Source organism: Hylobates moloch, unplaced genomic scaffold (assembly GCF_009828535.3).
Source record: "Hylobates moloch isolate HMO894 unplaced genomic scaffold, HMol_V3 SCAFFOLD_10, whole genome shotgun sequence".
NCBI lineage: Eukaryota > Metazoa > Chordata > Mammalia > Primates > Hylobatidae > Hylobates > Hylobates moloch.
Window position 1 is genome coordinate 65,705,603 of NW_026652285.1, and position 27,952 is coordinate 65,733,554.

General features: G+C 53.5%; 1 protein-coding gene across 1 annotated transcript in view; it reads left to right on the top strand.

Annotated features, from left to right (window-relative positions):
- WNK2 (WNK lysine deficient protein kinase 2) overlaps positions 1-27,952 on the top strand; it is a 133,213-nt gene that overhangs the window by 97,885 nt on the left and 7,376 nt on the right. Inside the window, 9 exon segments of the mRNA XM_058445448.1 lie at positions 5,441-6,273; positions 6,632-6,701; positions 8,946-9,034; positions 9,129-9,817; positions 14,169-14,383; positions 15,384-15,575; positions 16,373-16,471; positions 23,058-23,102; positions 24,599-24,855. Of these exon segments, the coding sequence (XP_058301431.1) occupies positions 5,441-6,273; positions 6,632-6,701; positions 8,946-9,034; positions 9,129-9,817; positions 14,169-14,383; positions 15,384-15,575; positions 16,373-16,471; positions 23,058-23,102; positions 24,599-24,855 (2,489 nt within the window).

A 27,952-nucleotide genomic window follows, 5' to 3' on the forward strand; every position in this document is an offset into this window, starting at 1 on the left:
CAGAGCTTAGCAATGCTTCTTTGAAATGGCTCATAGCATTAGTAAGCCCCCTGTGATGAGACTGACTAAAGGAGAGAGAGAGAGAAGACGTAAGTAATCAATATTAGGGATGAAAAGCAGGGGACACTGCTACAATCCTACAAACATTAAATATAAGAATTTGAAAATTTCTTTGGATTATGTCTTAGGGAACTACAACTTACCAAACTTAATGAAGAAGAAATAGAAAATCTGAAAGGTGCTATAAACATTAAAAAGTCAAATCAGTCATTAGAAGCCTTCTCATGTCTACCCTTCATGGTGGCAAGATTGCTGGAACAGCTCAGCGTGTATATAGTCTTTCAGGTTTAAGCGCAAGCAGAAAATAGAGACCCTTTTTGAAAGGTTTCATACATCTGGCCCTGACTCCCATTATGCAGAACAAGGACACATTCTCTAAAGCAGTTGTGGCTGGTGGCTGGAATGCACACTGACTTGTGCCCAAATTGCAGGCATAGCCTTGGAGTTAAAGTAGGGGACAGTTGTTCCCAAGAGGAAATTTGGAGTGCCCCTACCCAACAAGGAAGCAAATGGATGCTGCATAGTTAAAAAGCCAAGAAGCGTTCACGATAATGAGAAAGATGGATTCACTCAAATGTTAGGGAAAGAGAAATCATAGTTGAAGAAAAGGCAGTGAGAAAGAAATCAGGCACATATGTTTGGACTCCTTGGCCTCCATCTCAGTGAGTGTCAACACACAAAGGTGTGTATAAGCGGAAAAAACCTTCCTATAAGGAAAAGTTTCATCTTGATGGCTTTACCACAGATACTTAAATGAGAAATAATTCTGATCTAACCCAACTCGTCCAGAGAACAAAGAAGCTTGTTTTATCAAACTAGCATAACTTTGACACAAAAATCTGACTGAGAACATTATAAAATTGGAAGATAAAAGGTCAGTCTCTCCCTCTCCCATCAACACTTGCAAAAATACTAAACAAAATAGTAGCAAATTAAATCTAGTGATACATGAAAAGATATGTATGACAAGTTAGTAAGTTGCAGTGATCTCAGAATGCAAGGTTGGTTTCACTTAATTTGAATAAATAATTTATTCACTATGTCCCAATAGATGGGAAATTCTATTTTTACAAAAAACAAACAAAACCAAACCAGCAAATATTCTTAATGGTGAAATGTGGAATGCTTTCTCTTTGAGATGGGGAACAAGATAAGGATGCCTATTCTCACCACTTCTATTCAGTATCCTGTGTCCCAGATATTGCAGGGAGCGGGGGGGTGGGCAGGAAAGGAGGGGGAGGGGGAGAGGTAAAAAGGGAGAAAAAAAGAAGGGAAAGCAATGGGATTGAAGAAGCTCAGGCCCTGCCTCATGCAGGTAAATCTGAATTTCTGGGAGTAGGACCCAACCTGCAGCCCAATTTAAGAGCCAATGCCCTGACCACTTTTTGTAAATATATATAAGGAAGTGTCATAGTGGTGTCACAAACACTTTATTTTTCATTTGAAGAAAATGCTATTGATTTCTAAACAAGGTCTTCCAAAGAAAACGTTTGCTTATTTGAGTTGATACCAACTTGAGGTTGGTGTTTTCTATTATCTACTCCGATATCAATCACTCTGTAAATGGAAATAAATGCGTAATGCATGTCACATAGTAGACACGCAGAGCTGAATGATTGTTCTGATCAATATAATTCTATATAATGTTACACAAAAGGTAATATTCCTTTTAGCATTACTATTTTTTGTTAAAAATTTGGACAAAGCAAGATAACTTCTTTGACTCAGAAGCTCTACCTATAAAATTACTGGGCTAAACAGCAGTTATTTCCAAGGAATACATTTGCTAAAACTCTTTCTATTTTGAAGTAGAAATAATCGTGGCCTTTTGGTAACACTATAATTTTATCATTTTGCCTCAATATCTAATGATGTTAAAACAATTACTGTTTTACAACGTGATAAGGATTAGAAAGGAAGAAATAAAACTACCACTGTTTGCTGATAACATGATTATATACATAGAGATTTAAATTTACAGATAAATTAGAATTAATAAGTTAGCAAAGTACAGACTGCAGTTATCTTTCTGTATACCAGCAACAATCAGAAAATAAGGAATATTGAAAAATTTAATTTATATTAACACAAAAATGCCAAACACCAGTGTATGAATCTAACGAAAAGTATGTAAGATCTGTATACCAAAAACTATAAAACATTGAGAGAAATTTTAAAAAGAAATGAGTAGGAAGATATGTACCATATTCATGGACTGGAAGATTCAGTATTATAAACACTTCTTCCCAAATAGATCTGTAGATTCAGATTCTAACAATTTCTAAATGAGCATCAACACACTGATTATATACTCTTTACAGAAATGCAAAAACCAGTAAAAACCAAGACAGCTTCTAAGGGACGGATACCATTCTCCTGGATGTTGTGACTCATATAAACCTGGAGTCACAGAGACAATCTGGTCCTAGAACAAGGGTAGAGAAATTGAGCAATGGAGTCAAGACAGCTCGGAAGCAGGCCCACGTCTTTGGACACATGGTTGACAAGAAATGTCCGATTGTCAAACAGTGGAGACAGGATGGTCTTCTCAACAGAAGGAGTTGGGATAGTAGGCTGTCCACACAGGGAGATGATCCTCATACCACACACAAAACTCAGTAACAAGTGGCTTGTGAATCTCAATGTAAAAGGGAAAACAGTAAAGTTCCTAGAAGTAATAAGAGGCAGTATCATTATGGCCCCCAGGTAGAACACATATGTTAAAGTTCAACAAAATATGCAAATGGAAAGACTGGCTAAAAGTTGGTTAAATTTGACTATATCAAAATCAAAAACTATTGTTTATCAAAAGACACCACTAATCGAGCACATAGGCAAGCCACAGAGCGAGAGATTCTGTAGTACAGATAGCCCCCAAACAGTTCTCTACCCAGCATCATGAAGAACCATAAATTAAAAAGAAAAGAATGACAGCTCTGTAGAAAAGCAGGCAAGAGACTTGAACAGGTGTGTCATAAAAGAAGATACCCAGGTGGCCGGTGAACACAGGAGAAGGTACTCAATTGAATTAAGTATTATCAGGGAAATGCAAATCAAAACCACACTGAGCTATCACCTCACACCTGTTAAGATCACTGCTCTCAAAAACAAAGGACGGCAAGTATTGGCCAGGATGTGGAGAGAGGGGACCTTTGTGCAGTGTGGTGTGAGTGTAAATTAGTGCAACCATTATGGAAAACAATGTGGACCTTCCTCAAAAAATTAAAATAGAACTACCATATGATCCAGCAATCCCACTGCTGGGTATATATTCAAGATAATTGAAAACAAGGTTTGGAAGAAATACTGCTCTCCTGTGTTCATTGCAGCATTATTCACAATAGCCAAGATATGGAAACAACCTAAGTGTCTTGACAGATGAATGGATAAAGAAAACGTGGTATGTTTGCACGGTGGAGTACTATTTAACCACAAAAACAAGGAAACTACCATTTGCGACGACATGGATGAACCTGCAGGACATTATGCTATGTGAAATAAGCCAGGCACAGGAAGACTACACGATTCATTCCTCTCATATGCGGTATCTAAAACAGTCAAAGTCAGAAACAGTCAAAGCCGAGAGCAGAATGGAAGTTGCCAGCGGCTGGAGGGAGAGGGAAATGGAGTTACCGTTGAGGGCATAAAGTTTCAGTTATATAAGCTGAGTAAGCTCTAGAGCTTTGCCACACAACATAGTGCCTATAGTTAACAATAGAGTATCGTGCTTTTACAAATGTGTTAAGACAGCAGATCTCATCTTAAATGTTTTTTCCATAATTAAAAACAATAAGGAACCACAATGAGACACTATCACACAGCCCTAGGGGTGCTCAGAGGCTGCCAATGGTGGGGGCATTGGCTACCGCTTGGGGAAGCAGCTTGGCACCCTTACATAAAGCTAAAGGGGATCAGTGACCAGCAGCTCCCCACTGGCGTGTGCCTGGCGGGACACGGGCCTGCACACACTGTGCCTCAGTGTTAGTCGTGGTCCCACCCAGCCACAGCCCAGCGAGTACCAACACAGAACGGATGCATGCATCATGGTGCAGTTGTGCAAACAACAAGGACACATCTCACAAACACAGTGAGAGAGGCCAGGCACCACAGAATAGAGTACCATTCCATTGATGGAACGTGCAGCATGACCATGGTGTTTAGATAGACGAACGGTAAGGCCAGAAAGAAGAGCAGTGGAGGAAATGCTTATCAGATTAGTTTACCTTTGTTGGGCCAGGAAGGGGATGGGGACCAAGGGATTCTGGGGGCACGAGGGAGGGCATCAGGATCCTAGTAATCTCCCCATTCTCACCTTTTATTTTTTGAACAGTTTTTTTGTGTTCATTTTCTTTGTGTTTTTTAAAAACACAAAGTGGGCTGGGCGTGGGGGCTCACACCTGTCATCCCAACACTTTGAGAGGCTGAGGCCAGCGGATTGCTTGAGCCCAGGAGTTCAAAACCAGCCTGGCAACATGGTGAAACCCAGTCTCATACGAAAAATACAAAAATTATCCAGCCGTGGTCCCAGCTACAAGGGAGGCTGAGGTGGGAGGATTGCTTGAGCCCGGGAGGCAGAGTTTGCAGTGAGGCGAGATTGCGCCACTGCACTCCAGCCTGGGTGACAGAGCCAGACCGTCTCAAAAAAAAAAAAGGTTGGGTTGCATTTTCAAGTAAGGAAACCGGCTCCAAGGCCAAGTAAGTTTGAGAAACACTGTCCTGCCACCTCTCAGATGCCTGCAGTCCCTGTGAGCCTGGTGGAGGCTCCATGAGCTCCTGCACAAGGCGCTGTGAGACTTGGTTATACTGCTGGGGTTCTGGATTCCTCCCGCGAGGTCACTGACCAGCCCTGGCTTCGCTTCTGACCATACCAAAGACTGGGGGTCTGAAGGTTCCAGGCTCCTGCTCACTCTTGGGCATGGAAGTGTGTACAGCTCACTACTTAAACTCTTTAATTTTTAAATTTCATTGAATAACTTTTGTCCAGCGCAAGATAGACAACAGCCGTATCTTTTTGGAGCTGTCCGTGCGGATGAGGGTATGGACAGACAGATGACAGGCAACAGCCACAGCTGATGGTCACACACTACAGAAGACACAGAAGGAAGGGTGGTGCTGGTTCAGCCACAAGGGACACTATAGGAACAGGGACCTGGAGTTGCGAAGCTGGTGGCTCAGAGACGTGTGGGAGGGGTTACAGGAAGCAGCAGCCAAGGCTGGGCTGAGCTTCAGGCAGGTAGGAGCCTGGTGTGTCAGGAAACAGAGAAGACCAGCATGCTGGGGCCATGGCCAGGCAGTGGAAGGCATCTTTTTAGCCAAGGAAGAAACAGGTAGATAGGACTGGAGTACCCTGGTACAAAGGCATTTTCCCCATTTCTTCTAGATCCAGCGCCCTATAAAGACCAGCTGTCCTCGAAGGAACAACCTGGCTTTCTAGCCGGTCAGCAGCTCCTGAGCCAGGCGGGCCCCAGCAACCCTCCTGGGGGGCCCCCAGCCCCTTTGGCCCCCTCCTCCCCTCCTGTGACTGCTCTGCCCCAAGATGGAGCAGCTCCAGCCACCAGCACCATGCCAGAGCCAGCGTCAGGAACTGCCATCCAGGCAGGGGGTCCAGGGACCCCTCAGGGGCCAACCAGTGAGCTCGAGACCTCTCAGCTACTAGCGGAGACTCATGAGGCCCCGCTTGCTGTGCAGCCCCTCGTGGTGGGCCTAGCACCTTGCACTCCAGCTCCAGAGGCCGCCTCAACCAGGGACGTCAGTGCCCCAAGGGAGCCCCTGCCAGCTCCTGCGCCTGAGCCCAGCCCCCACAGCGGGGCCCCACAGCCCGCCTTGGGTCAGCCTGCTCCCCTGCTTCCTGCCACAGTGGGGGCCGTCAGCCTGGCCACCTCCCAGCTCCCAAGCCCACCCCTGGGGCCCACCATCCCCCCACAGCTACCCTCGGCCCTGGAGTCGGATGGGGAAGGGCCGCCCCCCAGGGTGGGCTTTGTGGACAGCACCATCAAGAGCCTGGACGAGAAGCTGCGGACTCTGCTCTACCAGGAGCACGTGCCCACCTCCTCAGCCTCAGCCGGGACCCCTGTGGAGGTGGGCGACAGAGACTTCACCCTGGAGCCCCTGAGAGGGGATCAGCCCCGCTCAGAGGTCTGTGGGGGGGACCTGGCCCGGCCCCCAGCGCCTAAGGAGGCAGTCGCAGGGCGTGCCCAGCTGCCCCAGCCCTTGGTGAGTAGCTGCCTTGTCCCAGAGACACCGCCCTGGGTCAGGGGCCGGAGCCTGGGCACGGGCCCCGGGGGTGGGCAGGCATCTTGGCTATGCAGAGCCGCCCTCACTCAGGGCCCGTCCCTCTCTTGGTGACCCACCCACGTGTGTCTGACTCACCCATGCACATTTTGCAACAAGTGGCCCCTGTTTGGGGTCATGCTTGTGCCGCGTCAGATGAGTCAGCCCCATCCATGCACACAGAGGGGCTGGGGCAGCCCAGGGGCAGCTTGAGACGAGGGGAGTAGATTTGCTGATACAGCTGTTGAGATGCTGACACGCAAGTCTCACGGCTGTGCTCTTTTTGTGTTTCTTTCTCCAGGTGGAGAAGTCAGAACTGGCCCCCACTCGAGGGGCCGTGATGGAGCAGGGCACGTCTTCATCAATGACAGGTAACAGCTTCCTGCTGAACCCTGCGTTCACAAGGTGCTGCCCGCTTTCCTTGCCCCAGAACCTTCTGCATCTGCACCCTCGTCTTTCATCTTTTAAGGGATAAAAGCATTTCTTAAAGATCTTTTTATCTGTAAGGGATCCTTTAGCATCTAGGGTAGGGCCCAGACACAACAGGAGCCTGTCATGATTTAATTCAAGCTTGTCCAACCTCTGGCCCATGAGCTGCATGTGGCCCAGGACGGCTTTGAGTGGGCCCAACACAAATTGGTAAGCTTCTTATGAGCTTTTTTTTTTTCCAATTTTTTAAAGCTCATCAGTTATTGTTAGTGTATTTCATGTGTGACCCAAGACAATTCTTCATCTTCCAATGTGGCCCAGGGAAGCCAAAAGACTGGATGCCCCTGACTTAATTAAAACCTACTGAGTTCTAGAAGGAACCACGTGCTAACACTCCAGAGAGATGAAGTCCTCGGGGAAATGGATAAAGCCCCGGTTGGTGGGTGCTGGGATGTTGCAGGGACACGTCACAGCCCCTGGACTCTCCAGTGGCTGAGGGTCTGCACACGTTCCGGTGGACCCACCCCAGCTCTTGCTTTTCTTCAGCAAGGTTACAAGATGCCCACAAAAACCCAGGCTTACTTCAGCTATAGCAGAGCAGTGCGGTGGGGGGTGCTGTGACTGCTGGGAGCGCCAGGTGCCAGGGCAATCCCTGAAGACCTGCCGTGGGGCTTTCCCTTGTGGCTCCTGGCTGCCACTGTGTCTCTGTGGAAACGCCTTTGCTTTGCTTCTCATTTCATTATCTGCATGCCTCAGTGTCCCTTCTAAGGGAGCTGGACTGATCTTGTGAGGTCTGAGGTTCCTTCTCAGCCCAGGATTTCTTGGGGGATGGGCACAGTATGAATCAGGACTCCCCTGAGCCTCCTAATGGAAACCTCAGCGCACATCAGCCATAGGTGGGACCCCATAGTCCCAGGCCACATTTATTTCTAGACGCCAGACTTTAAGAGGGGTTGAGGCAGCTGGCACTAGGGTCAGAAGCTGTGCACGCGGGGAACTGGTGATGTTTAGCCTGAGGAAGATGAGGGACGGGGCAGAAGCAAGAGCGTCTTCGCAAAAGGGTGGAAATGAGAGGTTGTGTTGGAGTGCCAGCCCTGACCACGCTGGGCTGCCTGTGGCGCTCCACGGACTCTGACCTTGTGCTGTGAGATGTGTCCGTCCCATGGGCCCCTTTGGCAATGAGCAAACTGAGCTTCAGTGACTTGCAACTTGTTGATACAATTTGTACTCCAAGTCCATACTCTTTCCAGAGTGCGGAACTCATGAGGGAAGCTCCAAGGAGACGGATTCTAGTTTGGCAAAAGTGACCTTTCCTAGCAGTTGGAGCCATTTAGAAGTAGAGAGAGTGCGTTTGACAGTGAGCCTCCTAGCCCTGGAGGTGGGCACAGGGATGTGAGGAGGGGAGTCAGGTGTTGCCCACGGGTTGGGGACGCGCGACAGGGACTGGACTGGGGTTCTTTGGGAATCTGATTTGGGTGTTGTTCCCTTGTGAGTTTTCACATGGGGTGTGCAAAGGAGACACGTGTGCGGGCGGCCCTAGCCTCCCCAGAGGCTCCATCCGCCGCTGCCACCTTACCCACGGCACATAGGTCTGGCTCATGCCCTGGCCTGCCCACGAGTTTCTTTTGCCACATGAGGGTCTCAGCTCAGGCGAGGACCCCATGTTAACTTGCTTGGCTTTTCTGGTTGCCTCTTTACGGCAACCCTGGGAAAAGCTGGTCAGAAACAGCTCCCGGGGAAGCTGCAGGAGAGCACCGGAACAGCTGCAGGTGCAGTGGGTGACAGTTTTTGAGACACCGTGGGAGCAGGGTTGGAACCCAGCCCCATTGATCTGCGCTGCGGGACCCTCTTACATCAGACGGTGGGATGAGACGGGGTGCTGGCCTTCAGGTGCACAGAGAAGGCCTGGCTGCACGAGGGTGCCCAGGGCTGACGCCTCTTCTCTTGCCCGGGTTTATTGGGCATCTGTCATAGAATGCCGTGGGGCCAAGACATCATGGAGTATTTTCAGTTTCCGAAACTGCTGTGAGCACACACAGCTGGCTTCTCCCAGTGCCCACTCCCATTGTCCTGCCTGGCTGGCGGCACTCCCGTGGGATCACTTTGGGCTGCTTCCGGTCAGCTGTGAGCCATCTCTGCCTCTTCCTCCTCCTTCAGCCCCGGTAACGTTTCTGATGTTCCCATAGCAGAGTCGTCTCCCAGGAGTATGCTGGGCTATGACAGAGATGGAGGGCAGGTGGCCTCAGACCCTCGTGTGGTCCCCAGCGCCCCCCAGGTAAGGGCGGCTTGACGACCCCCTGGCTGGTTGGCAGGGTTTGCTCTGTGCTGATGTTCACATGAATCCTCTATATCTCTGCTTGTTTCCCAAGGATGTACCTGCTTTTGTGAGACCTGCACGTGTGGAGCCCACAGACAGGGATGGTGGAGTCGCTGGAGAAAGCTCAGCAGAGCCTCCGCCGAGTGGCATGGGCATTTCCACAGTCGGGGGCCAGGCCAGCCACCCCCAGACACTTGGCGCTCGAGCTTTGGGGTCCCCTCGGAAACATCCAGAGCAGCAGGATGTCAGCTCACCAGCCAAGACTGTGGGCCGTTTCTCAGTAGTCAGCACTCAGGACGAGTGGACCCTGGCCTCCCCCCACAGCCTGAGATACTCCGCCCCACCCGACGTCTACCTGGATGAGGCCCCCTCCAGCCCCGACATGAAGCTGGCAGTGCGGCGGGCGCAGACGGCCTCCTCCATCGAGGTCGGCGTGGGCGAGCCCGTGTCCAGTGACTCCGGGGACGAGGGCCCTCGGGCGAGACCCCCGGTGCAGAAGCAGGTGTCCGTGCCCGGGAGTGGCAGTGTGGCTGGCGACTTTGTGAAGAAGGCCACCGCCTTCCTGCAGAGGCCTTCTCGGGCCGGCTCGCTGGGCCCTGAGACGCCCAGCAGGGCTGGCATGAAGGTCCCCACCATCAGTGTGACCTCCTTCCATTCCCAGTCGTCCTATATTAGCAGCGACAATGACTCGGAGCTCGAGGATGCTGACATAAAGAAGGAGCTGCAGAGTCTGCGGGAGAAGTAGGTCCCGCGGGCAGGAAGCGCCGCCCCCGCCCCCACCTCTGCCCACAGGGCGTGGCACCACTTCCTGGTTGTGAGGGAATCCTGGCGTCGGGGCTGAAGTCCTGGCCAAGCAGTGCCCACTTGGAGCTGCCAAGCAGGTGACAGGGGAGTGATGAAGGCTTTTATTTTATTTTATTTTTTTGAGACAGTCTCGCTCTGTCACCCAGGCTGGAGTGCAGTGGTGCAATCTTCGCTCGCTGCAACCTGTACCTCCCGGGTTCAAGCGATTCTCCTCCCTCAGCCTCCCAAGTAGCTGGGACTACAGGTGCCCGCCACCACGCCCGGCTGATTTTTGTATTCTTAGTAGAGACTGGGTTTCACCATGTTGGCCAGGCTGGTCTCAAACTCCTGACCTCAAGTGATCCACCCGCCTTAGCCTCCCAAAGTTCTGGGATTTCCGGTGTGAGCCACCAGGCCCAGCCTCCCTGTGGTTTTGAGTAGACAATCTCCCACTCAGAGCCCTCCGGGCTGGGCCGGCCCCCACCCTGCTGTCTGCCTGGCTTCTGGCTTCTCTGGGTGCCATGCCTCCTCCTGCTGCCCTTGAGGGTATGTCTCAGGGGATCACTGAGGCATGTGTCTTCCTCACTCTGTCTGCCTCTCATCTGTCTCCTTCCCTCTTTCTTCCTTTCTCCCCGTCCCTCACTCTCTCCCCTTTCATTCCTTCTCTCCTTGTCTCCTTTTCCGCCACTCTGTTTCTGCCACTCTCTTCCTGTCTCTCCTTTGTCTCTGTCTCTGTCTCTCTCTCTCTCCCCCGCCTCCCTCTTTCTCTTCCTCTCTCTTTCTCCACGTCTCTTTCCCTCATCCAGCAAATATTTATTCTGTCCTGCTGCGGCCGGGGGGTTACTGAGATGTCCTTCGGGATGGGAGGGCTGACACCAAATTCACCAGTGCCTGAAGGCACGTTTGTAAGTCGCGTCCTGTTGGAAATCATAGGCTTATGTGGGAAGAGCCGTGTACATCTCCTTTCTCTCCTGCGAGCCCTCTCTGCACAGCGTATGCACAGAGGCTAAGAGAGTGTCTGTCCAAGCTGGTGGGGTGGTCAGTGCCGTGCATTGAGGATATAGTGAGTGTCTATGTGTTCGTGGAGAACTGAGGAGGGAACTGGAGCTGCTGGGAGAGGCAGGAAGGCAGGGATGGGTGGAATCACTGCTGGTCTTAGAGGCATCCAGGAAGGTGGCCCCCATTGGCCACATGGCCCAACAGATCCTTGGTGGAGGCCAGAGAGTGCATGGAGCCCAAGCTGGGTATGACCTAGAACCTTTTGGGATAGAGGGCACCAGATCCTGGGCACGTTTGCTCAGCAGGAATGTCATCCTGGGGAGCCAGTGGTCAGGGTCAGCAGGCACAAAGGGGAGCTGAGATGTTGCCACGCCACACCCCAGCTGTGGCTGCTACGAAGAGAGGCTTGTAGGGGGCAGGAAGGTGTGGATGTGAGAACACTGGGGAGAGGAGCTGCTATAGGCTCGGAGAGCCTGTATCCTGGGTGACAGGGGCCAGGAGCCTGTCAGGGGCCAGGGGTAGAGGTAACGAGGTGGGGACTAGAAATGGCAGAAGTGGTTGGGAGTCAGGGGCAGGTGGGGTCTAGGGAAAGGGCAGGGAGAGGACAAGAAGCACCTCAAAGGAGAGAGTTCCAGGAGCCTAAGAACAGGAAGTGGATGCTGGGAGGGCCGTGGAGTCCAGAGGGAAGTGGGGACCATTTAGGAGAGGGTGGGGAAGATTTTCAGCCTCAACTGGGAATTGAGGTGACTTGGCATCTGATAGGCAGTAGCCAGCAGCTCCCCAGCCTTGCTTTCATTTGAACCCTCTGAATACCGAGGTGCCTGTGCCTCACTGCAGCATTTCTGTCATGAGTGTTGGGGTTTCCTAGGCCTCCAGGAACCCTGTGCTGAGCCCAGCCTGTGCTTTCAGACGTCCCAGGCCGCGGGGCTCTGTGGTGAGCAGCCTAGGGACAGCTTGGAGTGGTCAGGGCACCCCCTGTGTGGGAGCCACGTTGCAGGCTGGGACCGCGGGAGCTGGACCATGTGGGTGCAGCCTTGGAGCAGAGTTCCAACCTGGATAAGCTCCAGCCTGGATAAGACGCTCCCCTGCCCGCGCAGCCACTCCCCAACCCTGGGGCAGTCAGCACTCTCTTGAAATAGCATTCCCTTCCAGAAGATCGTCTGATGCTGTGTCTCTCTGGTGTTTGTAGGGAGAAAGCCATTCAGAGTTTTATTTTTATTTGTTTATTTTGTTTAGTAGTTAGAGGAAGTCTTTAAAAAAAAAAAAAAAGCCTATGTGGCAGGTGTTGAAATTCAAGAGTAAAATCAGAACTTGCTTCCTCATTTCCGACCTTGAAAACTACCTGTTTTCCTTGCCATCAAAGGAAGAGGAGGGGCACTTAGGGTGAAGGCAAGGGGTTACAGGGCCTCCAGCCTGGGCCCCTGGGGTGGCCTTGGGCCTTGCAGAAGCTTAGAGCAATGTGATGCAGCAGGGAGGCCCAGCTCCTCCCCTACCCTCCCCATCCTCTCCTCTCCATACTCCTGTCACCTTCCTCCCCTCACCTTCCTCCCCCACCTTCCTCCCCTCTCCATCCTCCCCTCACCTTCCTCCCCTCCCATCCTCCCCTCCCCATCCTCTCCTCTCCATACTCCCCTCTCCATCCTCCCCTCACCTTCCTCGTCTCTCCATCTTCCCCTCACTTTCCTCCCCTCTCCATCTCTCCATCCTCCCCTCACCATCCTCCCTTCACCTTCCTCCCCTCCTCTCCTCTTCTTCCTCCCCTCACTTTCCTCCCCTCTCCACCCTCAACTCACTTTCCTCCTCTCTCCATCCTACCCTCACCATCCTCCCTTCACCTTCCTCACCTCTCCATTCTCCCCTCACCTTCCTCCCCTTACCTTCCCCCCCCCCACTATCCTCCCCCCATCTTCCTCCGCTCTCCATCATCCCCTCACCTTCCTTCCCCTCCATCCCCCCCCACCTTCCTCCCCTCACCATCCTCCTCTCACACCCTCCTCTCACCACCCTCCCCTCACCATCCTCCCCTTACCTTCCTCCCCTTTCCATCCTCCCCTCACCTTCCTCCCCTTCCCTCACCTTCTCCCTCATTCCTCCTCACCCTTCTCCCTCATCCTTTTCTCCTTCTCCTTCTCATCCTCCTCACCTTCCTCCCCTCTCTATCCTCTGCTCACCTTCTCCCATCCACCCTCCCTCTCCTCCTACCTCTACCTTCCTCCTCACTTCTCCCCTCATCCTCCCTCTCCTTCTATCTTCCCTCCTTTCCTCTCCTTCTACTCTTCCCTTCTCCCCTCATCCTCCCTTACCTCCCTCCTCCTTCATCCTCCTTTTCTTCTCCCTTCTCCTCCTCCCTCTCCTCCTCCTCATCCTCCTTCCCTCCATCCTCCCCTCCACCTCCTTCCCCTCCATCCTCCCTCACCCTCTGCATCCCCTTGGCCTCCTACCCTTGGCTTCCTCCCCTCTGCATCCTCCCCTCCCCATCCACCCCTCTGCATCCTCCTTTCATCTTCCTCCCCTCTGCATCTTCCCCTCCACATCCTCTTCTCAGCATCCTCCTCTTGGCTTCCTCCCCTCGGTGTCCTCCCCTCGGTGGCCTCCCCTCTGCGTCCTCCCCTCCCCATTCTCCTCTCCCCATCCTCCCCTCCGCATCCTCCCCTCCGCATCCACCCCTCCGCATCCTCCCCTCTGCATCCTCCCCTCAGCATCCTCCTCTTGCCTTGGCAGTTCTAGACTGTGCCCTTGCCCATGGCCAGTGACCCACCTGCATTTCACCTGCAGGGTGGGATGGGACTCGTCGCAGTGGGCTCACATATGGTGTGGCGTGGCCCCTGGAAGTCAGTGAGTGTCTCACTGACTTAATCATGCCGTGTTGCATTGGTCTGAGCTGGCTTCCACTCTCTGTTTCCCCTGTGGAGGAAATAACACACATTTGCCTGATAAATGGAGGCAGTCTCCGGTGCCTGGCACCTGCTGATTTCCCCTTACCTGTGTTCATGTTTGGGACTTTCATTGCAAGTATCAATGTAAGCATTCTGAGTCTGGGTATTTGGAAGTTTGAGGCTCCTTAGCCTGGCCTGTGCTGTTGGGCACGTCGATGCCAGAGGCCCACCACCTTGGCACATCCCCATTTAGATATGAACAAACAGTGTCATTTTACAGCCCCTGTGTGGCCCTTTGAATGGCCCAGGCCAAGGCACAGGCAGGGCACCCATCCCGCACCCCGTGTTCTCCCACGCCGCCTCCCTCCTGGAGGCTGGCGGTGTTGGAAGCACCGAGGAAGCCCACTGGCGCTCCCTCCTCTGCCCTCCTGCAGGCACCTGAAGGAGATCTCGGAGTTGCAGAGCCAGCAGAAGCAGGAGATCGAGGCTCTGTACCGCCGCCTGGGCAAGCCACTGCCCCCCAACGTGGGCTTCTTCCACACGGCCCCCCCGACTGGCCGCCGGAGAAAAGCCAGCAAGAGCAAGCTGAAGGCGGGCAAGCTGCTGAACCCCCTGGTGCGGCAGCTCAAGGTCGTGGCCTCCAGCACAGGTCGGCCTCCGGGTGCAGGGCTGGAATGGGAGTGGGCCTGGGGACACCCGAGTGAGCCTGGGAGGTAGGCTCTGTGCAGGTGTGACACCCTCGGACCTGGAAGACCACTCGGGGTTGTCTCCTTCCTGAATCTCCTTTCCCTGGAGAGGGGAGTCATTGCAGCATGAAGGCAGCCCTGGTCCTCTGTCCTCATGCAGAGAGGCAAGGCCCGTGAGTGGGCAGGGGCTGCTCAGTGCTGGGCCTGAGACCCTAGGCTGCAGGCTGTGCCAGGGAAGCTCAGGCTGCCCTCCCTCACCTGCTCCTCTGCAGGGCACTGCGTGGACGGATGGTGGCTGCTTCCTTTGACCCATTTCTCGGGTGTGTGCCAGCCGAGCAGCTGTCGTTAGGGGCTGGGGGAGGATGGGAGGACGGTGTTGATTTCCCAGTCTTGTTAAAGGTGACACCTAGTCATTGAGTGGCACTGGCCTGGCCCCAGGCAGCCACCAGCCCCGTCCCTGCATGTCAGGGCTTCCTGAGGCCTCCTGAGCAGCACTGCAGCCTGCTTGCTGGTCGAGAGCCCTGGCACTCTAGGCTGGAGCCCCTGTGAGCCCAAGTCCCGAAGCATGCCAGGCAAGCCACCGTAAGCTCACTATAAGCCCACAACCTTCAGGGCACACAGCCACGAATTATACCCATTACACGAATTCAGAGACAGTTCCCAGAGCTAAGGGAAGACTGAGATGAGAAGTACACAGGCCACTGTGTGCCTGGGTGTATCTTCTGTCACTATATTTGCTCAACACAAGTCCAGCACGGCAGTGGGGGCTGGTAGAGACTGGGCACTTTCTTTGCTCTTCCCCATCACCCCTCTGTGGGAGATGTGGCCATGTGCCTGTGGTCTGCAGGAGACGTGAGCTTCCCCAAGGTCACCCAGCAACGAGCAGGCAGAACAGACTCAATCCACACGGCCCCGACCCGGCGGCGCCTCATCGTGCCTGTCGCCTCTTCTCCCCCCGCCCAGGTCACTTGGCTGACTCCAGCAGAGGCCCTCCCGCTAAGGACCCTGCCCAAGCCAGTGCGGGGCTCACTGCAGACAGCACGGGCCTGAGCGGGAAGGCAGTGCAGACCCAGCAGCCCTGCTCCGTCCGGGCCTCCCTGTCTTCGGACATCTGCTCCGGCTTAGCCAGTGATGGAGGCGGAGCGCGTGGCCAAGGTGATTTCCAGCTTGCCTGTCTCCGAGCATGTGCTAGCCACGTAGGGCTCAGTGGTGTCCCCAGGAGCACGCCCGTATTGTGTAGAGGGGTTGCGAGCTGTGGCAAAGGCTGTTGAGAGGCTTCTTTTAAAAAGGAGGAAAAAAAAAAAAAAAAAAAGACGTAGTCTTTGGATGAAAGGAATGGAATTGTCCCAACCACCACCAAGTCTTGCTTGTAAGCAGCTCAGGGGGAGGTGATGCTTTGCTAGAGCGGACCTCGGGGAAGTGGCTAGGACTGGGGAGGGCAGGGGACCTGGCATCCGGCTGTGTGCTCCGGCGCCAGTTCCCAGGCACTGGCTGCCCCACCCCCACCCCCACAGCGGAGCCAGATGGTGCTAAACACCGGGTCCTTCCAAAGTCCAGAGGGACGGCTGGGGGGACGAGGGCACAGCTTTCGAGCTGGGAGTTTGGCCTTGAGGAGGAAATTCTATCGTCAACGCTGCGTGGACAGCAGCAGCTGCTCAATAAGGTGCTCTCCTGTCCTCACCATCTCTGTCCAGAGAAATCATGGTGACCATGAAGCCGCCCCGCCCCGCCCACCCCACCCTGCCCGCCCCTCTCTGGGCTGCTTCTCTTCTGCTCTCCCGCTGCCTCCTTCCCATTACATGGTCAGTGGCTTTGGTGCTCCGGGCTGGGCTAGATGGAGCCGTGGATGTTAAGTGACGAGGCTGGTGTGGCTTTTGGTGTGGAGGAGGAATCGCAGCAACCTGTACTTGATGAGTGTCTCTTTGTTTTCTTCCCTTTATATTCATTTGCAGGCTGGACGGTTTACCACCCAACGTCTGAGAGAGTGACCTATAAGTCTAGTAGCAAACCTCGTGCTCGATTCCTCAGTGGACCCGTATCTGTGTCCATCTGTCTGTATTTGTTCTTTTGTATTTTATCACCTCCTGGCCCTTGGTTTTCTCCCCCCAACCCCTCCCTGTCTTCATTACCTTTCATACATTTCATAGGATGCCTCCCCCACCCCATCGAAGTCACCTATTTAATATCAAAGTGGAACCCCATGAGCCAGTCCCCTGGAGCGGCGGCCGCCTGCACCTACCCCCCAGCCCCACACAGCGCGTGTGCATGCTCATGGCTGGTGCCTGGGCACGGAAAGCATGTGCAGCGGCTGGCCTGCCTTCCACCCCGGGCACCTCTGCCCAGAAGGACTGGAGCCCTTTGCATTTTTTTTGTCACCTCATTTATTTAATTTTTTTTATGTTGGACGTAGTTTTTTTTTCTGTTGCAATTGTGGCAAATATACATGTCTGCTGTCCCCAGTTCCAGCGACAACAAAAAGACAACCCCAACCTCCTCCAGATGCACAGTGTGTGTCACGCGTGTCTGGACTGTGAAGACATGCACATAGCGAGCCTATACGGTTCTAAAGGTCACTGGAGGGCGTGGTTTCTGTACCAGGGCCAAATCCCAGCACCCAGTCCCTGCATACCCACTGCCCCGCGCCTTGCATGTGGAAATGCTGAGAGAACGTGCTCCAGTTCGGGCCTCCCCAGCCCCTCCCCAATGGAAGGGCAGGTCTGGTCCCCTCTGTCATTGCTCCTCACCCACTGCTGTCTCCAACCCCAAACAGGAGAGTGACGGCTGCCTGGGCAGCTCTTCTTCGGAGCATGTGTCCTGCCTGGCCGGCTCCTCCTCCTCCTCCAGCCAGTGGGAGCACTTTAGTTGCTGTATTTTCCTATGACCTCCCGTGGCCGCAGGGATGAAGTCAATGATGCAGTTCCTCCAATCACTACTAAGCCAAAACCCAGTCCCAGCCTTGCTCAGATGCCCTGGAACACAGTTAGTGCCCAGGAACTCCATCTCCAGGGAAGGCTCTGCCTGCTTGGGGCCATCCCAAAGCATGCAGTTTGTTTTTAACCCTCAGGACAATCGGCCAATGAACCAAAAGCTGTGAGATTTTTAGGCTTTTGTCTTTTTAACAGGAAAATTAAGCTTTTTAACAATTGGATTGGATATGCTGGTTTGGGGCACGTGACTTTTTGCTTGTACAATAAAGATACATTGTGCTTGTTGGGAGCCAGAGTCCATGCCCATGGGAGGCGTCCACTGCCATCCACCCACCCCATCAGAGGTCCACGTGGGTCATCATTCTCCAGGCAGGCAAGTCGAGGACACAAGGGCCATGTAGAAATGCCAGGGCCTTCCCAGGGCTTCCCATTCATCTGTTAGCAGGCTGCCCTGTTTCGGCCACCGTGTCGTCTGGGCTGTTGGTCTGGGGGTCTGGGTGACCTGGTGTCTGGTGAGTTGCTGAGTTGAATCTGGGGAGAGGTGGGCGCCTTCCCCCCCCCACCCTCGCCCCTGCGTCTCTGGTTCCTTCTCCACAGCCGGTTCCCGGCCCTGCTGGCCTTGTGCCTCACTTGCTGCTCCTCTTCCGGCTCCTGCATGTGCGGCTCCAACTGGGGCACCTGGGAGACTCAGTGCAGGGCGTTGGTGTTAGGTATGGCGCCTACCCAGGCCCCACTTCCACCCGTGCTGTGTTTTGTGGTATTGCTTGTTTTCATGGCTTAGCCCCCATCAGGCAAGTCTTGGTCTTAGTCTTTTTGGGCCATAATGTCTCCCCCATTTCCCCCACACTCTGAAGTTGCTGGCCGGGGAGAGCCCAGAGGTGGGCCTCTGCCCTGGGCGCCTCTCAAGCCCTGTCTGGATCAGCTCCAGGCCTCTGAAGTCTCTGCCACTCCACTGGGATGTGGCTGGGACTGGCCTCTCCTGTCTCTGTGCCCCTGGGCTGTGGAGGCTGGACTTCTTGTTGAGCCATCCACCAGCACATCTGCTGCTCATGGGTAAACCCACAGGGCAGCCCAAAAGAGAAGGGAGAGCTGTGGGGTCTGTGAGGAGACCAAGCACCTCCAGGGGAAAGACTGCAGGGGTGGGGGCAGCCCTGTGAGCGCTGAGAGGCTGAGGACTTGGGCGGAGGCCGTGGGATTGCGCCGGGCTTGGAGGCCGGGAGGGAGAGATGCAGGCAGGGGTAGTGTGAGCAGATGGGCTAGGAAGACGCTGAGGTCGGTGCATGGAAGACGCCGAGGGGTTGGGGGTCGCGCTGCAAGTAGAGGAGGAGCAGGGTGGATGCCAAGGTGCAGCTAGGGAGGGGCAGCTGGCACAGCCAGCCCAGCCTTCGCTCCCTCGAGCCTAGGGAGAGCTTTCAGCTCACTGCGCTGGTGTGGGGCACCCCCACTTCCTGGAAGAGAAACAGTTCCAGGAAAACAAAATGTGTTAAATTTTGAAGTATAGAAGGATCTTGGCCTCTGTGAAGGTCAGAGAAGATGAAATGGCCCCAGGCAGGGTGGGTTGAGGCCAGGCCAGAGGATGGGCTGCGGGTACCCAGGTGGCTGTGCCCAGGGATAGAGCAGGGCAGTGCAGCAGGCACCTCCAGAGGCCCGAGCTGACTCAAGGTGCAGGACGGAATAAAGCAAGGAGGCCGGGAGCAGCAGGTGGACAGACCCCTAGGGAGTGCAAGGCCCTGCTTGGAACCCCTGTGAGCTGGGCCCCTTGGCACAGACCTCTCACCCAGCTTGCAGATGCCCCCTTGTGGTCAGCAGATGCTGTGGGGAGCTCACATGACCCAGTGCCCCAGAGCAGTCTTTTTTTTTTTTTTTTTTTTGAGACAAAGTCTCGCTCTGTTACCCAGACTGGAGTGCAGTGGCAAGATCTCAGCTCACTGCAACCTCCGCTTCGCTGACTCAAGCAATCCTCTCACCTCAGCCTCCCAAGTAGCTGGGACCACAGGTCTGCACCACCGCACCCAGCTACTTTTTTGTATTTTTAGTAGAGACAGGGTTTCACCATGTTGCCTAGGCTGGTCTAGACCTCCTGGGCTCAAGCAATCCACCCACGTTGGCCTCCCAAAGTGCTGGGATTATAGGTGTGAGCCACCGCACCTGGCCCAGTGCATTCTAAGGGATGTTGGCCTTGGAGCCAGGGAGGAGGGTCAGGTGCAGATGCTGAGATGGCACCTCTGGTCGCGGTTCTGTTGGTTCTGCTGGTCAGAAGCTGGGGTCGTTCTGGATCTTCCTACCTGACCGGGCAGGTGCTGGCACCCTGTGGGCCTTTCTTTCTGCACGCTGTTCTCTCTTTGGGTTTTCTCCACATTGGCTGTTGGCTGCAGCATGTTTGGCTCGGGGACCCTCCAGTGTTACTGCACGATGCCTTCTAGGCCTTCTCCCACCGTGGAATGCTTTCATCCCTCCTGGTGGGGAGAGAGTGTGTGCTTAGCGAGGCCCTTTGCAGCAGGTGTTCAGGAGGCCTCGGGGCGGAGGGCATCCAGAGAGGAGGGCCCCCACCCTGCACTGCGCCCACCAGGCCCTGACCTCTGCAGCCAGGGTGGTCAGTGCTGCGTACCACTGTGGGCTGTCTTTGGAGCAGGCCTGTGGGCAATGGGGCCTAGTGCAGTGTGGGGTCATTTAGCTCAAGGCAACATGAAAACAGCCCCAGGTCTCCCTGGGCAGAGCCGAGGCAGATCCTGCTTCCCAATGCATGCTTTGTGGACAGTTTTTGGCTCAAGAACATGGTTGTTCAATACGTAGACACCTTAAAAGGGGTTTTGTCCCTGGATGTCCATTGTTCTCCTGTGTGAGAAAAGGGAGCCAGTGCTGACTACGGTGGGGGCTGACCCACCTGAAGGTGCGCAGGAAGTCGTGGGGAACTGAGGTGAAGCCTCCAGGGCGCCTGTGACGGGATGTGGGCTGCCCCGGCTGTCCTGTGGGCTCCTGGGCAGTATTGAGCCCTGTGAGGTGAAAAGCGAATGTGACGGATCGCTCAGGGGCTGACTGCTTTTTAGTCCCCCTGTCCCAGGCACACACCCTCAGTTTGAATCCTTCATGGTTGAGATGTCTTCTTGGCCACAGGCTGAGGGTCTGGATGGGGCAGGTGCTTGGGCTACCCAGAGGGCAGGGCTGTTGACCCAAGAGCAGGCTGTTTTTGTGCCAGAGCAAATCAGGGCTGGAGTGGGGAGGGAGCCTCCACTTGTGCCTGGGGGGCTTCAGCTGATGTCGGCTGCACAAAAGCAGGAGATGCCAAGTCCAAGAGCTGGCCCTCCTGTCGTCCTGTGTGCTGCCACTTTTACATTCTGGGAAGAAAGCAGCGGATCCCCCAACAGCTGGGATGAGGCCGCCAAGCCCCCGTCCCAGCACCACTGAGCAGTCCAGGGCCTTGGCGCTGCCTCTTCCTGGGCCTGGCTGGGGATGGAAGCCCCACAGGGAGACCGAGGTGGGCCTGGCATCAATCGACAGCCTCCTGAAAGTTTCCTTTGTTCTCCTGTTGCTGCCTTATGGACAGGAGGTGGGGGTGCTTGTCCTGGCACACAGCAAGCGGCAGGGGGCCAGGTGGGGGCTGTCTTTGGGTGCCATCTGCATGGTGGGCAAGCGAGGGGCAGGGCCCAATCGAGGCCGAGGCTCTGGAGAGGTGGACTAAGGAGCCACCTAAGGACGGGCAGGGCTGTCCAGAGCGTGGGGAGGTCTCTGCCCCAGCCCAGTTGTCTGCAGTGAGTGGCGTCGGACAGCGTGCCCTTGAAAGGCTGGCACCCATCAGTTTATCTGGAGGTCTAGGAGCCGTCTGCACACTGGTCACTGGGGCCCAAGTTTAGGAAGGGCCCATGGAGGCCTCCGTGGGCCAGGGTTGCTCCCTGGCTCTGAGCAGGTGCTATGTCCTCCAGACACTCCAGACCCCAGGTTCCCAAAGTCAGTGAGTGAGTCCCAGCTCTGATCGCAGGTCCAGGCTCCCTCTGGTGGTTCCCAGCCGGCAGCCAGCCTGTTTGGTGTTCTTCCCAGCATGGCAACAGCCAGGAATTAGCCTTGAATGTAGAGTTCCAGCCACACCAAGACCTGCCAGATAGGCACAGAGCAGCTTTTTGAAGCACCTGGCTTAGGACTGTCTACATGGGACCATGGGCTACAGCCCCCCACAAAGCCTGCCAGGGAAATTGGTGCTCACCCAGTGCCCCTACATACTGGATCCCAGCCTAGGCTGCATCACAGACTTCAGGGGCCCCTCCTGCACTACAGAAAACCAGCCGTACCTCCCCTGCAAACTTCAGTGAGCCATCGAGGGGATATCAGCTGTGTGTTCCTAGCAGGGTTTCATCTCAGAACAGAGCAGCCAAGGAACAGCCCTTTGGAGCTGCTCACCCAGAGCCCACTGGCCTGGATCCCTCCTGCTGGGCTCCCTCCTTTTTATTTGAACAGTAAGGTCTGCGACAGAACGCCACCTCACCTTTCCCCACACTAGCTCAGGGACAGACAGAATGGACTAAAAATAGTTGAGCTAGGTTTCCAAGTCCAGGACGCACAACTCAGGCCGAGCTTGGGCCAAGGAGCTGGATGACAAGTTGCCCGCTGACCCCCGAGGCAGGAGGCATGAGCCCTGGAGAAGGAAGGCAGATGTTGCCAGGTTTTCTGAGTCCCTGGAAGATCAGAGTCGCTCCTTTTTAGGTCTCCCGGGAACAGCGCTGAGGAGCGTGTTCCTGCTGTGGAGAGAGTGTGCTCCTGGCAAGGGGCTGTGGGCTGGAGTGTAGACAGCCTCCGTGCTAGTGCAGCTTTGCCGAGTGACCTTGAGGAAGTCTGAGCCTGTGCTTGCCCGTCCCAGCTCTGCCTGCCTATAGGATAAACAGGGATGGCCGCACCTTCTGGCCCAGCCTACCCCGGGGACCTTGTCCCCACCAGGCTGGGCACTGACTGGCTAGGACATTGCATTCAATGTACTCCAGGTGGCCTCTGGGTAGTTGGGACCAGTCAGTTTAGTGGCGGTCCCAATTACAAGGAGGTCAGAAATGTTCCAGGCTGAGGCCTTGCCCTACCCCTTGTGGATACTGACTTGTTAATGAGGCGGCAGTGTCCCTAGACATTGAGGTCAGCCCCTAGATAGAAACCCTCGGGTCCCCTACTCAACACCTGCCGCTGACCTCATCTGAGGCAGCCATCTGAGATCCAGACTTGGCCTCCAACCTGCAAAACAATGTATCTTTTTGCACTTGAAAAACCTCCGATGGGCTTCGGCGGCCAAGCCCGGCCGTGCCCAGCTCCATTCCAGAGCTCCCATGGCCGACTCTCAGCAGGGTGTCCTGCCTCCATCAGTGGGGCTCCCAGAAGCCTGATGTTTGAAAGCCAAGCGGTGTGCTTTGCTTTTTTCTTTTTTTTTTTTTTTTTTTTTTGCTTTTTTCTTTCTCTTTTACTTTTCTTAGAATATGCTTCTAGAAACAAACACTTCTCCCTGAAGCTTAGGGGCTTGGCCCTGGCACCTCTGCCCCCTCGGCGAAGCTCGTGGGAGCCTGCACCCTCTCTCCGGGGGCTGCCCCGTTTCCCCTGGCCGGGTCGGCCATCTCTCTGAACTGCTGCCTGTCTGCCCCTCCCTGCACACTGACGACTTTTGCTTAGTGTGGTAGCGTGTCCCGGTGTGTGCTGTTCTGCCTAACCCTGTGGTCTTGTGTCGTTTCTTTTTCCCTTGCAGGGTCTGCCCTGAAGCGTCTCTGCCTAGGCAAAGAACACAGCAGTAGTAATTATCCGGGTTTTTTCCCCCTTTGTCCTCTCTCATCGCATGGGCTTTCTCGTAGCTAGCTCACATCAGGGTTCCCGCGGCCGGGCGGGCGTGGGCCTGCCCTGTGCCTGCCCTGCGCCTGCTCCATGCCTCTCAGCCGGGCACCGCTTTGCTTCTGCCTGGCGGGATCGCTGCCCTCGGCTCCCCCGTGTGTCTCCGTGGCGCCTAGAGTTTGTGCGGTCTCGCCAGTTCACATCTAACGGGCTTATCCTTCCCTGGAACACCCGCAAATTGCCAATCATTAATTGGCTCCTTTTCCAAAACCGTAGGAATGAGTATTTCCTTGAAGTCCTAAAGATGAGTGCCTCCCCACGAGGAGAGATGCCAGGACTGAGTGGGTATTAGTCTCCCTGGGCCACTCACCTCTCTCTCTCTCATCTCTCTCTCTCAAAAAAATTTTTTTTTCTTTTCTGGCTGAACCTTTCATGTAGGAATAGCTCCATGTGTGTCAAATCTCATCACTAATTTTTAATTGTCTGTGTCTGTGCTTTTTCATTGCTAGCCACTAAAGTCCACTACATTTTGGGACAGCTTGTTTGAAGAGATGGTCATTAGGTTGTTTTTCTATGCAGAAAATTTTTAAATTGGCTTATTCAAAATTGCCAACCAGAAATTACATGTGTTGCGTGGAAAGGGTATGATTTAGAAATTTTAAAGTCTCATTTTGGTCCCTTAAAAAACGCTTTGAATGAAGCAGCCGAGTGCTCTGGTGTGCTAATGGTCAGCAGAGCGGCTCCCAGCTCCCTCCTGCAGCAGGGCGTTGGCTGCAGCCCACGGCAGGAGCTGGTGGGGCTGCGTCAGGCAGCCCCAGGCACGGGTACCCTTTATGAATACCTTCCTCGAATGCGCTGGTCAGGACCATTTCTACGTCTGGAATTCCAAACAACCAGACCATTAAAATTCATGGGAATGCAAGTCAGGCAGCCCTGGCAGGCATTTTCCCGCAGGCCAGGGGGCTGCCAGCAGGCCAGCCAGCCGCGTGCTGAGCGCTCTGCACAGGGTACTCCACCGTCCCACGTCCTCATGTTACGGCTGAGGATGCACAGGCCAGAGAGAGCCTGAGGAACCTGACTCTAGGCACCGTGACTCTGAAGCCCAGTGTGTCTGGCTGTGCCAGGAGTTTCCTGAGCTCTCTCACACGTGAGTCTGGGGACGGGCAGTGGTGGGCACAGAGTGGATGCTGAGCAGAGGCTGCCGGCTGCTGCAGGGTCCTGTCCCCTGGCCTGGCTTCTGAGGTGGGTGACGGCCACCTGGCACAGCCCATGGAAATGCCCCACCATGTCTGACCCTGGGCAGCCAGGCCCCTTAATCCGACCGCCTCTTGAAGCAAGGTGCTGCCTGGCCCAAGTGAGACCATTGTCTCAGCTGTCACGTAAGAACGAATGCGGCCAGCCCACTGGGGGCCTGGGCGCGTGTGTGGCGTCACCAATCCTGGCCTGTGTGTGACTCCCCAGGGTCCTCCACCAGCAGCCTGGCCCCAGGCCCTGAGCCAGGCCCCCAGCCCGCCCTGCACGTCCAGGCGCAGGTGAACAACAGCAACAACAAGAAGGGCACCTTCACGGACGACCTGCACAAGCTGGTGGACGAATGGACAAGCAAGACGGTGGGGGCCGCACAGCTGAAGCCCACGCTCAACCAGCTGAAGCAGACCCAGAAGCTGCAAGACATGGAGGCCCAGGCAGGCTGGGCTGCCCCTGGCGAGGCGCGGGCTGTGAGTGCAGGGCGGGCAGGGTGGGTGCTTCTGGGGTGGGGTTGCCTTGCCTCCAGCATTTGCTAGCTCCCTGTGTGGCAGAGGGGTGTCCAGTTAAGCTCTTCATTTTCATGATCTGAGTTCATTCTCCCCACAGCCCCAAGAACTAGGCTTCTCCACTTTACAGATTGGGAGGTGAGCGACGCACCCACAGCTCCGCAGCTGGCAGGTGGAAAGGACAGGCCAGGGCAGGCCGGGGCTGTGACTCCACAGCTCAGATACAGCAGCAGCCCCAGCCTGGGCAGCCTGAGCCCCGCACTCAGAGCAGGTAGCCCTGGTCTTGGTGGACAGGCCCACCTCTGCCTGGTTCTGTTTGTGCCCAGGCTGGAGACCAGGGCAGGTGTGCATCTCACCCAAGTGACACCAGCGTCGGGCCGTAGCTCACACACACCTGAGCCAATGTGGGGCGGAAGTGAGGACCTGCTGTCCTAGGTTTTCACACCTAACTTGTTTGATGTCAACACGAGTTGGAGAAGCATCTGCTGTTTTTCAGCTTTCTGGAGGGGTTTGTGGAAGACTGGTGTTACTTCTATCTCAAATATTTAGTAAAGGTCATTCGTGAAGCCATCTGGGCTGGAGGTTTGTTTTTGTATTTTTTAGCATGGGATACTTTCCTCTATGATCTTTTACCTTAAAATTTTTCAGACACACAGAAAAGTTGAAAATTCTACTGTGAACATGCATAGGACCCACTACGTACACTCTAATTGACATTTTTGCTGTATTTATCACACACCATTCCTTGAGGGTACATTTGTTATATGGATTCAATTTCTTCTACACTTTTAACACCATTTGGATTTTCTGTTTCGTTTTGTTAAATTCTGCCTTTCTGGCAATTGGTATCTCTCCTCTAAATTTATCTAAAATTTTAAATTAATTGCCATAAAAGTATCCATAAGAGCTATTATTTTTTCCATTTGCAGGATTTATAGTGATGTCTTGATTTCATTCCTGATGTTGGTGATTTCTGCCTCCTCTCTCTCTGCCTCTCCTTTGCTCTTTCTCTCTTTCTTTATGCAGTCTCCTTAGGGGTGTACATTTTATTAGCCTGAATTATTCAAAGAACACATTTTGTGTTTGGTAGTCTTTATTGTATGTTTCATTAATTTATTATTTCTTGTCTTCTATCTTTGGGTGAATTTTGTTGTTCTGTAAAGTTTCTTACGGTATGTTCATTGATTTCTAGGCTTTCCGTTACAATGTAAGCATTCAAGGCTATAAAGTGCCCACTAATGGTTTTAGCTGCATCCCAAAAGTATGTGCAGCATTTTCATTAACCTTTGTTTGAAAATATTTTATAATTTCTGTTGCTATTTGAAGTAAGTGTGGTTGTTAGTTTTCAGATGACCCTTTGTCAGTGTGTTTTCATGTGGCTGCATTGTGGTAGGAGAGCAGACTTAGTGCTTTCGGTCCGTGGAGATCTTCCAGGACTGGCTCTTGACCCAGCTGTCAGTCTTTGTTGCTGTTCCAGTGATGCTGGAGCTGAATCTGTTTCCTTCTCTCCACATCCACACTCCCAAGCTCCGCCACTGTGACTTCTGTTCTGAACGACTGCAGGGTCCTCTTGACAGGTACACCTCCGCCAGTCTGAGTCCTCAAATTTATTCTCGGTGGAACCGCATTATTCTAGGACAAAGTCAGGAATCCTGAACATGGCCCCACAGCTCTGTGAGGCTGCATCTGGAGCCTGGGCAGGCTCATCTCTGCTGCCTGGGCTCCAGCTATATCAGCGTTCAGGATTAGCAGAGCTAACTGTTGTTCAGATGTTCTGGATTCTTTTTAAGTATTAAGGGTTTTTAAAAACTTTTATTTTTGTCATGGCAATATATATATATATATAAAAAAAACACAAAATTTACCATTTTACACATTTTCAAATGTACAGTTCAGTGGCGTGAAGTACATTCAGAGCATTGCACAACCATCACCATCCATCCACTGAACCTTTTCATCTTTCCCAGGGAAACTCTGTCCCCATTAAACACTAGTTCCTCAGCCCCTTCTCTGGCACTTCTGGTTTCCCAGGCCCTGGTAGCCTCTATCCTTCTTTCTGTCTCTACAACTTTGACTACTCTAAGTACCTCATAGAAATGGAATCATACAGTATGTGCGCTTTGGTGAATGGTTTATTTCATTTGATACAATGTTTTCAAGGTGCATCCATGTTGTAGTATGTATCAGAACTTTTTAAAATCAGCCAGGCATGGTTGCACATGCCTGTGGTCCCAGCCACCTGGGAGGCTGAGGTGGGAGGATCGCTGGAGCCCAGGAGTTGGAGGCTGCAGTGAACTATGATCGCACCACTGTACTCCAGCCTGGGTGACAGAGCAAGACTCTGTCTCAAAAATAAATTCAGAATACTGTGCAGCCACCACCACTGTTCATCTCTTTTTATTGTGTGAAACTCTGTACCCATTAAACAATAACTCGCTATTGTCCCTCCCCCAGCCCCTGGCAACTTCCATTCTGCTTCTGGTTTCTCTGACTTTGACTCCTCTATGTACCTCACAGAGTGGAATCACACGGTATCTGTCTTTTTCCACTGGCTTATTCCACTTAGCAAAATGTCCTCCAAGGGCACCCTTGATGACATCCATGTTGTAGCATGTCCAAATTTCCTTTCCTTTGAAGGCTGAGTGATAGTTCACTGTATCTGTGTACCACATCCATTCTCAGTGGAATCCTGTTACGGGATTGTCTGTCAGTTCTGTCAGTGGACGCTTGGGTGGCTTCCATCTTTTAGCTGTTATTAATCTGCTGTGAACATAGGTGTACATGCATCCCTTCAAGACCCTGCTTTTATCCTTTTGGATATAAACCCAGAAGTGGAATTGCTAGATCATATGGTAATTGTATGATAGTTTTTCGAGGAACTGTTTTCAGTAACAGCTATAGCATTTAACATTTCCACTAACAGTGCACAAAGGTTCCAGTATCTCCACATCTGTGCCAACAGATTTCCTTTCTGGGATTTTTTTTTTTTTTGAGACAGAGTTTTGCTCTTTCACCCAGGCTAGAGTGCAATGGCACGATCTCGGCTCACTGCAACCTCTAC